The sequence below is a fragment of the Nicotiana tabacum genome, chromosome 11, assembly GCF_000715075.1.
Source record: "Nicotiana tabacum cultivar K326 chromosome 11, ASM71507v2, whole genome shotgun sequence".
NCBI lineage: Eukaryota > Viridiplantae > Streptophyta > Magnoliopsida > Solanales > Solanaceae > Nicotiana > Nicotiana tabacum.
The window spans coordinates 131,146,149-131,157,665 of record NC_134090.1 but is presented as its reverse complement, the minus strand read 5'-3'; the positions used below and the strand labels follow the sequence as shown (position 1 = coordinate 131,157,665).

The 11,517-nt window shown below is 37.9% G+C and overlaps 1 protein-coding gene across 1 annotated transcript; it reads left to right on the top strand.

Moving 5' to 3' along the window:
* The first annotated feature begins 204 nt into the window (after positions 1-204).
* On the top strand, positions 205-1,480 carry LOC142166015 (uncharacterized). Its single transcript, XM_075224414.1, has 4 exons — positions 205-417; positions 525-626; positions 732-1,097; positions 1,415-1,480. The coding sequence occupies exons 1-4, from the start codon at positions 205-207 to the stop codon at positions 1,478-1,480; spliced, it is 747 nt and encodes a 248-aa protein (XP_075080515.1).
* Positions 1,481-11,517: the final 10,037 nt, after the last annotated feature.

Genomic DNA, 11,517 nt, shown 5'->3' with positions numbered 1-11,517 from the left:
TTCATAGTTTCGACATTGATCCACCTCGCACCGCAGGTGTGAGCACGTGATTTTGCCCTATATGAATTGCTCTTATAAAATCCCAAGAAAAATAGGTTTTTTGGTTAAATATTTGCCATTTTAGGAATATTTGTAGAATTTTCTTAATTATTTGCATTTTTTCTATCCCTCAATGTCGTTAGCGCTTACGCGCTGCAAACGGTCATGGATGAGGAGGTTAAGAGGCGCTTTTGGGAGGGCTTGGACGAAATTGTATGTAGTATTCCACCTACTGAAAGGTTATTTATTGGAGGGGATTTTAATGGCCATATTGGGGCGGCTGCTGGTAGTTATGGCAAGGTGAATGGTGGCTTTGGCCTTGGGGATAGGAACGGAGGAGGTATTTCGCTATTAGACTTCGCTAAGGCTTTCGAGCTGGTGATTGCGAACTCGACTTTCCCGAAGAGGGAGGAGCATCTGGTTACTTTTCGAAGTTCGGCGGTGAAGACTCAAATCGATTACCTTCTTCTCAAAAGGCATGATAGAGGGTTGTGCAAGGATTGCAAGGTTATCAAGGGAGAGACCCTCGCAACTTAGCATATGCTATTAGTGATGGATATCGACATTATGATGATGAGGAAGAAGAGGTATACTCATGGCCAACCGAGGATTAGATGGGGAGCTTTAACCAAGGATAAAGCCCAAGATTTGGAGGGGAGGTTATTTGCTATGGGAGCTTGAAGGAGTAGTAGAGACGCGAGCACTATGTGGTCAACGACGGCAAACTATGTGAGGGAGGTGGCGAGAGAGGTGCTAGGTGTATCGAAGGGTTTTTTGGTAGGCACCAAGGAGACTGGTGGTGGAATGGCATAGTCCAAGGTAAAGTGGAGGCGAAGAAGGTAGCGTACGCAAAGTTAACAGGGAGCACAAGCAAGGAGGAGAGGAGTGAAAATAGAGAAGGGTATAAAGTGGCTGGGAAGGAGGCAAAGTTGGCGGTCACGGAGGCTAAGAATGCAGCGTTTAGCCTTCTATACGAGGAATTAGGGGAGAAAGGCGGGGAAAGAAAGTTGTTTCGGCTGGCTAAAGCGAGGGAGAGGAAGGCCCAGGATCTGGACCAAGTAAGGTGCATCAAAGACAAGGATGGTAGAGTATTGATGGGGGAGTCCTAGATTAAGCAGAGATGGTAGACATACTTTTATAAACTCCTAATGAGGAGGGGGACCGGTATATAGCGCTAGGGGACTTGGGGAATTCGGAGAGTCTCCGAGATTTTAGGTATTGCAGGCGCATTAAGGTAGAGGAGATCATGGAGGCTTTGCATAAGATGAGTAGGGGTAGAGCGACCGGGCCAGATGAAATTCCGGTTGAGTTTTGGAAATATGTGGGTAGAGCAGGATTGGAATGGCTGACTGGGTTGTATCAATGTAATTTTTAGGACGAAGAGGATGCTGGAGGAATGAAGGTCGAGCACAGTGGTGCCGTTGTACAAGAACAAAGGTGATATCCAGTGTTGTAACAATTATAGGGGTATCAAGTTACTTAGCCATACCATGAAAGTCTGGGAGAGGGTGGTAGAGGTGAGGGTGAGGAAGACAACGTCTATGTCCGACAATCAGTTTGGGTTCATGCCGGGCCGCTCCGCTACGGAAGCTATCCACCTTATTAGGAGGTTAGTGGAACAGTACAGGGATCAGAAGAAGGATCTGCACATGGTATTTATTAACTTGGAAAAAGCATATGATAAGGTTCCTAGGGAGCTGCTCTGGAGATGTCTTGAGGCAAAGGGCGTTCCGGTAGCCTACATACGAGAGATCAAGGTCATGTATGATGGAGCTATGACTAAGCTTAGGACTGTGGGAGGCGACTCGGAGCATTTCCCGATTGTTATGGGATTACACCAAGGCTCTACGCTTAGCCCGTTGTTATTTGCCTTGGTGATGGATGCTTTGACACACCATATTAAAGGGGAGGTGCCATGGTGTATGTTACTTGCTAATGACATAGTTCTAATTGACGAGATGAGGGTCGGTATTAACGAGAGATTGGAGGTATGGAGACATACTCTCGAGTCTAAGGGTTTCAAATTGAGCAGGTCTAAGACAGAGTACCTGGAGTGCAAGTTTAGCGTTAAGTCGAGGGAAGTAGGCGGGGTCGTGAGGCTTGGTCATAGGTCATCCCCAAGAGAGATAGCTTCAAGTACCTTAGTCGATGATTCAGGGGGACGAAGAGATCAACAAGGACATCACTCACCGCATAGGGGCAAGCTGGATGAAATGGAGGCTTGCATCTGGATCCTTGTGTGACAAGAAAGTGCCACCGATACTCAAAGGTAAGTTTTATAGAGTTGTGGTTAGACCAGCCATGTTGTATGGGGCAGAGTGTTGGCCGGTTAAGAACTCCCATATCCAGAGGATGAAAATAGCAGAGATGCGGATGTTGAGGTGGATTTGCGGGCACACTAGTATAGACAAGATTAGGAATGAAGATATTCGGAGGAAGGTAGGCGTCGCCCCTGTGGATGACAATATGCGGGAAGCGAGGCTCAAATGGTTCGAGCACGTGCAAAGGAGAAGCCTTGATGCACCGGTGATGAGGTGTGAGTGGTTGACCGTGGTGGGTACGAGAAGAGGTAGAGGGAGACCTAAGAAGTATTGGGGAGAGGTAATCAGGTAGGACATGGTTCGACTGTAGATTTCCGAGGACATGGCCCTTGATAGGAAGGCCTAGAGGTCAAGCATTAGGGTTGTAGGATAGGGGTAGTAAAGCTTTCCGGTAGTAAAGCTTTCCTCTTCATACCGGGGGTGAGGCGGGGTTGTATTAGGGTTGATCTTAAATGGCTTGCAGTTTATGTTAAACCCACACTATTCTTGTTGTTTATCTTAGCCCCGAGCCTTAGATTCTGGTTACTGTTATTGCATATCATTCATCTTTTGGTTTTTATGCTTCTATTACTATTACGGTTTCTACTGGAGTTACAAATGAATTTTTTTTTCTTGTTTTTTTATTTTATTTTTGTCTTTCTGAGCCGAGGGTCTATCGGAAATAGCCTCTCTGCCCCTATCGAGGCAGGGGTAAGGTCTGCGTACACATTACCCTCCCCAGACCCCACTATGTGGGATTTTACTGGGTTGTTGTTGTTGTTATTTGCATTTTTTCTATGCATGTTTAATTTATTTAAATCACAAAAAAATACAAAAAATATTATGCATTGCATTTAGGATTTGTTTTTACATTTTTAGAATTAATCAGTAATTATTTGTTTTATAAAATTTGAAAATCACAAAAAATAACTCATTTTACATTTTTTATCTTTTAATTTTTAGTTTATTGATTTTTCTCTTTTAATTTAGAATTAAGTGGTGTTTGTAATTTTTATAATTAGTTAAATAGTTTAATTTCATATTTTTAGATAATTTAGAATTTTTAATTATTGGGATTTTTAATTAAAATAAAGGGAAAAGAAAAGGAATTAAAAGGATTTTTCAGAATTAGGTTAATTAACCAAAGACCCCAAAATTTGACCCAAACCAGTCCAAATCCTACCCAAACCCAGGCCAAAACACCAGCTAACTCGGCCCAGCCCCGTTTAACCCCAAATGACACCGTTTCATGTGGACTTGATCAGAGCCGTTGGATTTTATCAATCCAATGGTACGGAACTAAACGATCCTTCATCTTATAACTATCTGAATCGAGTCGACCCACCCCCAAAACAAACAATTCACTTTATTTCTTCCGTATCTCACCTTCACCCTAAGAAGGCCTAACCGCTCATAAATCCCACGTCACCTCCACCATAAACCACTACAGGAAATCGCCTCACGGCGGTTCCGGTGGTCCAATCGCCCCAAAAATGACACCATGAACTCCCCTTCACCTCCCTATTCCAAATCTTCACTACCTTTCCTTCGAATCATGCCCAAGCTGTTCGAATATTGGATTGAAAATCTGGCTGAAAACCCTAAATGCTCCAAACCTCACCATTTTAATACCACAGACTCCCTTCCCCTCCTCGTCTTAGATTCCCAACTAGTCCTTCCAAAATCCCCGCTTATTGGTTTGAATTTCAGATCTAAGAGTCAAACCTAGAAACCTTAATCTTCCCAAAATCGACCCCAAAGCTCCTCTGCTTCTCTTTTCTTTTAATGTTAAGGGTCCCAGAAGTCCTTTCTTTCATGGAGATCCAGTCAAAGCCATGCAAAGTCGGATCTCTTGAAAGAAAAGACTTTCGTTGGTCAAGGCGAAGACGGAATTCAAAGGTTTCTGTCGATTGTTTCTTCCAGTCACCATGGTAAGGTTCTGTCGTTTGTTTCCCCTTTCTTTTCTTCTTTCTCTTCCCCTTCTTTCTTTTTCAAATGTCGAGTCAGTTTTCCTCATAGCTTGATTTTCAGTTTTGTAAAAAATTGATTATTCTTCGGATTGTTTAGTTAGTAATTTTGTTCTAGGCTGCATTAGGTTGTTTTGGTTTCGGAATCATTCCGTTTTTTGTTCAAAGTTTCATTTATTTTGCTAATTTGGTTTAGTTCAGGGTCGACCTAGCTTATAGGATAATTAGCAGTTTCATTCATGTTTTTGAACACATTGTTCGATTAGCCTTAAGTTTGGTTTGATTCCATGTTAATCTAGGGTTTATTATGAATTGGTTTCATGTGAAGCATGTTAAATATGGTAGTTAATTCTGATTTCTTTAGATTAATTAGGGTTAATATTAGAAGTAAAAACTGTTTGCTTGATCTCTTCTTCTTCTTCATGTTTCTATTTGTTGTCTAATTGATGAAAACTTGAATTAGATTAATTAGGTTTCTTTTATCAGTGTAGTTTGGTTTTAGTGTCCTTTAGGGTTAATTAAATAAGCAATTGATCAATTGGTTAGTTTTAAGATTGAATGAAACAACATGTTTTGTTTCAGCATTAATATGGGTTTTTGATGCTTTCTAGTTTTGTTTAGCTTGATTTGGAAATTAAGGGAACCTTAGGGGTTTATTTGAATTTAAAAGTTATGATATAGTAACTAAGGGGTAAAAAGGGTTTTCTACTTAAGATAAAATTCAAAAATATCCTAGAAAAGGGTACAAATGTCCCAGTTGTTAAAAAGATGTTGGAATAATAGGACAGCTGTACCAAGGAGTGTACTATTATCCCTTAGGATAAGAAATATGCTAAAAAGATATCTTTCCCATAGGCAACCTATATATAGGCTCAATCTTTCTGAAATATACAGATTTGGATACACATTTTTATTAGTAATTTACTGAAAAGGTTCTATTTCCTCTGAAAAGTTCATACTCAAAACAACCTTGAAAAACTCCAAAAAATCTATCATTCTTTACAAGTTTTGAAACATGTTTTGAAAAGAGAAGGTTTTCTTGGTCTATTAGTTGGGGTTTTATGGTTTCGGCTTTTGTTCTAGGGTCTGATGCTTGATTATTGGGTCTGTTGAAGCTGTTTGGTTCATTGTTGCTATTTTCTGCTTCTGAGATCTCTCTATCAGTCTCATTTTCATTTTCCTATTACTTCACTTCTGTTTCAAGGTACATATGGCCATCTCCTTGTTTGATTCTTTTGTAATGTAAGTTTCATATGAATATGAGTTGTTTCCCTTTGTTTGGCATTGTTTGTATATGTTGTGAGTTTCTTTTATATGCTGAAAGTTTTTCTTTCTAAGAATGCATTTGTTTTCTTACTTCAAATGTGTGTCATAGTGTCTTGTTTCCTTCATTAGACTGTAGCACTAATTCTCTCTTGCTAGCATGCATTTATGTTTTCTTCTTGCACTTATTAAACAGTATGTTCAAAATTCTCCTGTCGCACCTCCTTTTTCCGCCCCCGCGAGAGTGCAAGGGAGTTTTCTAATTTAAGGACAGTCGAAACGGGATTTGTTTATTTATTTCAGAGTCGCCACTTAGGAGATTTAGGGTGTCCCAAGTCACCAATTTTAATCCCGAATCGAGGAAAAGAATGACTCTATTTAACAGTCTGCGCACCAGAAATCCGGATAAGGAATTCTGTTAACCCGGGAGAAGGTGTTAGGCATTCCCGAGTTCCGTGGTTCTAGCACGGTCGCTCAACTGTTATATTTGGCTTGATTATTTTGATTTGTTAAATACATTTTTATTGCATGATTTTATTGTTACCGCTTCTATTTAGATTTAAAGACCCTTCTTTGAATCGAATCACGCGTACGTATATTCGTGCTATAAATTATATTTTTAAAACATGCGGAGTTGTGTCACGCGCACGTGTACACAATGATATTGATAATATAATTATTATTTTTTTCAATTTTTTTTATTATTATAAAAATAGACTTAAGTTCGAAATTGTGCTTAAATAAAATTAAGAACGTATGTCGCTCTTGTATGATTAAATAGTGAACTGCACATCTCGGGTTATATGAAATTAATATTGATGATCTCCGAAGAATCTCTTTTTATTAAAAATTTGCTCGAAGTTGCGCGAACGCATAATCCGAATTGCCTTTAGAAGTATAATCAAGTCACGCGAACGCATCCTTAATTATGCAAATATTCTTGACAGTAATATAAATTCTCTACAAATGTTTATTGCATCCATCTATTTTTAAATGTAAGAGTCATGAGAAATCACTATTTGAGATGCCTCTAAATTCCTTGAAAAGAATTCACAATTCATTAAGTGTTGACCGCAAATTATATTTTTACGTGTGAATTATATTCCTCAAAAACCATGAGTTTAAAGAGTAAAATAAAAATAAAATAAAAATAAACAACGTGTGATTAATACTACCATTTTTATGGTAAATACAATATTTATCTACCCAAAAAGCGAATTGCGTATAAAACTTAGGAAAACAATTGATTTAATAAATGAAGTAATATTTTTTGAAGAATTTTCATTGTTATATTTGGAGCAAACGCTATTTACACATTTTTTGACTTAAAATGTTACAATCTATAAATCTCATCCTTCTTTTACACCACTTGTTTTTAGTCCGAGGTTATAATTGTTTGGTTAATTTTGCTTACGAAGATTGGGTTTGAGATAAATAAACCAATTCTTATATTCTGCCTATGCGAATATTTGCAAACACTAACTCTATATTTTGTAAAAAATCATTGACATTATTTCATATATTAAAAGAAATGAGTTGATCGCGTTCCTAAAATAACTAAGCCATTTGTTATTAAGAAAGAGAACTAATCTACCAATTGATTTAATACTATATTAACCAACTAAAACAAAACTGAAACTTAAACTAATAAAATTTAAATGAGTAGAAGACATCCTTATAATTCCAAACTTCATTTACTTGCCATGTTGAAGCTCTTCACAACATGAGTTTAAAAGATATGTACCTGATATTGGAAGCAAAAGAAAATAAAGATGAAAATCAGCAACAGTAATAACAGTGTAACAACAACAACTGCCCAGCAACAGTAACAACCCAGTAACAGACCGGTGGAGTAGTAATCCCAAAAAAACAAAAGCTTCCAGCTTTGATGAAACAACAATTAATTCTAATTTCAAACAACAAAAGAAAGCAGAATGTTTTTTCTTAGGTTTTTTTTATTTGAAAGCTTAAATATTTTTCGGAATTTTCTATCTCTTAAATGTTCAGCCCTTTTCTCTCTCTTATTTTCAGATTGTTTCTCTCTCTCGTATCTGTGTATTTTTCTCTATCTCTCTCTACTTCTGTTTTGTTCTATGTCTTCAAGACTTCACATATATAACACATCCCATAAACCTTTCAATTAATTAAAATCAATACTTTTTCTCTACCCAACCCATTATCTTTCCACTCATCCCCATTACATTAAATAAATATATCACACCACCCCATTATATTTTGTCCCCCATGCTTCATTTAAAATAATGCAAGATTCCCCCTTTAAATTAAATCTTGTCCCCCCTTTATTAAACAACTATATCACAACCCACCCCATTTCATTTTGTCCCCCATGCTTCAAATAAACAATTTCAAAATGTACAATTCCTAAACTACCCCTCACGACCTTACTGAAATTACCAAATTACCCCTGAACGTACTACAAATTTACCAAGCTACCCATCAGCTATAACACATCAATTAATCAAACTTAACCAAAATATAGACAATATGATCAATTTCTAACAATGTTCAAACAACAATATGAACACGGATGAACATCATAACAACAATATCACATGAACACGATTTTAACAACATTTCAACAACAAATCACATGAACACAAATTGAACAACAAAGAACAACTAAAATTTGATTGAACAATATTTTAGCAACAAACAATCCTATTTTCGGATTCAACAACAACAAACAATGTATGAAGATTTCTAAATTCAATCATATTGAACTTAAAATCAATTCTAACAACATTACAACCAACAATTCCAATATTAAACTTTATGAGACAAATTCAAGAAATAATCACAAATGGTAAACAAGAAATCAAGCTATACAAATTTCGGATTCAAGAACAATCAAACAAAGTATGAACATGAATTAAATCTATTTTAAACAACAAACATGATGGATTTAAACGATTAAACCAACATATTTCTCTAACACAACTAAATTCTTTAAACAAATAACAAGATCGACGAAGAAACAATTATGAACTTAAACTTGAACTTAACAATATTAACAATTTCTAACAATACATAAACACATGAAACAAATTGAAGAAATAGTTAATTAAATTTCAATTTGAATCTAACAAACATCAAACTAACAAATACTTACTTAAACAATAATACAAACATGAAATAAACATGAAAACAACTAATTAAACTTCTATTTTGAAATCTGAAAATTAATTTAACAAACAACATGAACACACTAGAAAATTATTTCAAAGATGAACAACGAACAAAACAAGGATTAAATCATTTAACGATTTTGGATCCGGAAAATATCAAACAAAATATGAACAAAAATAAAACTCAAAAACAACTAACCGGAGATGAATCAACGACGAACTTTGATTGTAAACAAATTTGTCCGAGCCTCGACCAAAGATCGAACGAAGGACGATGAAGACGAAGAGAAATGAAGCAGCCCGCAGCTGGAACGATGAAGGGAAGCAGCGACGCCGATTCAAAACAGCAGCAACTCGACCTCGTCGTGACTGGGAGGAGGAAAATGAACAGCATCACGGCAGCAGCAACATCGTGGCAGCAGCAGCGGCGACCAGAAGGAGTAGAAGAAGAAGCCGCGACAGTAGCGGCGTGGCGCAGGCAGGTTGTTTGGTCGCCGTTGGTGCTCGCGACTGTGGTCGGAGCTCGTGACTATGGTCGCGCTGGCTGGGGTTCGATGACGAGGAACGCAGCCATGGCTGCTAGAGAAGCAGTGGTCGTCCATGGATGTCGAGCTCAAGCTTGAGCTCGACGAAGAAGATGAAAGCAAACGCGGGCAGCCATGGCGCAAAAACAAAAACGACAATGGTGAAGCTTGAGGGCAGCCATGGTTATGTGGTGAAGGGGTGGTTGTGGTGGAGATGGTGAAGTAGCCATTGATGGAGCTTGTCTTTCTTGAGGAAGAAGAAGAAGAAGAAAGATAAGAAAGGGGGGGCGGTAGTTTAGTGTTTAGGTTAGGGTTTTCTTGATTTTGTTTTTGTTTTGTTTTTTTGTAAAATGTAAGACAAAGGGGTTTGGGTATTTTGGGTTATGGACTGGGTCGACCCAGTTCGAAATGGACTGGGTCGTAGGGAAGATTGGGCCATTTTTTGGGCCTGTGGCTTGAAATTGAAGAAGAGGTCCAATTCCGACTTTCTTTATATTTTCGCTCTCTTTTCTTCTTTTATTTTTCTAAAACTAAATTATAAAAATACTTAAACTATTATTAAGAACTAAATTAAGTTATAAAAGCGCAAATTAACTCCCAATAACAATTAACGCACAATTAAGTATTAATTAAGCATAAAATTGTATATTTGGACATTAAATGCTAAAAATGCAAAGGATGCCTATTTTTTGTAATTTTTAATTTTTGTAAACAAATTCAATTACTAACAATTGTAGAATTAAATCCTACATGCAAAATGCGACATATTTTTGCATTTTTTATTAATTTAGCAAATAAACATGCACAGACAAATACAAATAATTATTCAAAATATCACAAAAATTGCACACCAAAGAAAAATCATTTTATTTTTTGAATTTTCTGGGAGTAATTCTCATACAGGGCAAAAATCACATGCTTACAGCTGCCCCTCTTTGCCCGAAGACACGAAGGGTTTTCGTGCAAAGATAAAGCGAGCGATTTTTGCCCATTCGAGTACTCTGTTGAAGCATTTTTTTTGAAAAAGATTTGACCGAACCTTTGCTTCAAAGGTTTCCTACATTTCCTGGGCTAAACAGGAATCAGGTCAATGTAGTTCGGGAAACTTTGGTAGCTGGGACTACCGTTGGACTGCACTGTTACTGTTGTTGCATGCTATTACTACTGCTTACCGATCTCCTTGTTACATCGTGCTTAAAAGAAAACAAGAAGTTAAGCTATACTGCAATTTTTCTTGTTGCCTTGCTTTCTTGTCTGCTTGCATTTTTTCCGGTGCTTTTCTTCTTTTTGACACATGCACTTGAGTTTGTGCTGTGACCTCTTGTTGCAACCTTCTGTTTCCCGGTACCGGGGAATTTTATTGTTTCCTGCTGGGGATTCCTATTGTAACCCTCTGTTTTATTGTCCTCTGACTTGATCTTGAAATGTATGCCTCTGTTATCTGGGCGGGCTCCCAACTTCAATACTTGAAAATTAAAGACTTGAAATGTATGCCTCTGTTATCTGGGCGGGCTCCCAAGTTCAATGCTTGAAAATTAAAGACTGAAATGTATGCCTCTGTTCTATGGGCGGGCTCCCAACTTTAACAACAAAAATGAATGTCATTCCTCTCTTCAGGCGGGCTCCTGACTTCAACAACAACTTTGAAAATAATTCGTCATTCCTCTCTTCAGGCGGGCTCCTGACTTCCACCAATACATCGCCATTCCTTTCTTTAGGTTGGCGGGCTCCCCACATCAACAACAACATTTAAAAATAAGCGTCATTCCTCTCTTCAGGCGGGCTCCTGACTTCAACAACAACTTTGAAAATAATCGCCATTCCTCTCTTCAGGCGGGCTCCTGACTTCAACAACAACTTTTAAAAACGCCTTTCCTCTCTTCAGGCGGGCTCCTGACTTCAACCAATACATCGCCATTTCCTTTTCTTTAGGCTGGCAAGATTTCAACAACTTTTAAAAATGCCTTTCCTCTTTTCAGGCGGGCTCCTGACTTCAACAATAACCTTTTTTTAAAAATGCCTTTCCTCTCTTCAGGCGGACTCCTGACAACAACTTTGAAAATAATCGCCATTCCTCTCTTCAGGCGGGCTCCTGACTTCAACCCATACATCGCCATTCCTTTCTTTAGGTTGGCAAGATTTCAACAACTTTTAAAAACGCCTTTCCTCTCTTCAGGCGGGCTCCTGACTTCAAACCATACATCGCCATTCCTTTCTTTAGGTTGGCAAGATTTCAACAACTTTTAAAAATGCCTTTCCTCTCTTCAGGCGGGCTCCT

What these genes read in the sequence shown, in the direction of transcription:
- LOC142166015 (XM_075224414.1), top strand. Translation starts at nt 205, where the DNA reads ATGGATGAGGAGGTTAAGAGGCGCTTTTGGGAGGGCTTGGACGAAATT. An exon ending in TCGCTAAGGCTTTCGAGCTG is followed by an intron (nt 418 to 524) that starts GTGATTGCGAAC and finishes AAGGCATGATAG; the next exon opens with AGGGTTGTGCAAGGATTGCA. An exon ending in AGGCCCAGGATCTGGACCAA is followed by an intron (nt 1,098 to 1,414) that starts GTAAGGTGCATC and finishes TGTAATTTTTAG; the next exon opens with GACGAAGAGGATGCTGGAGG.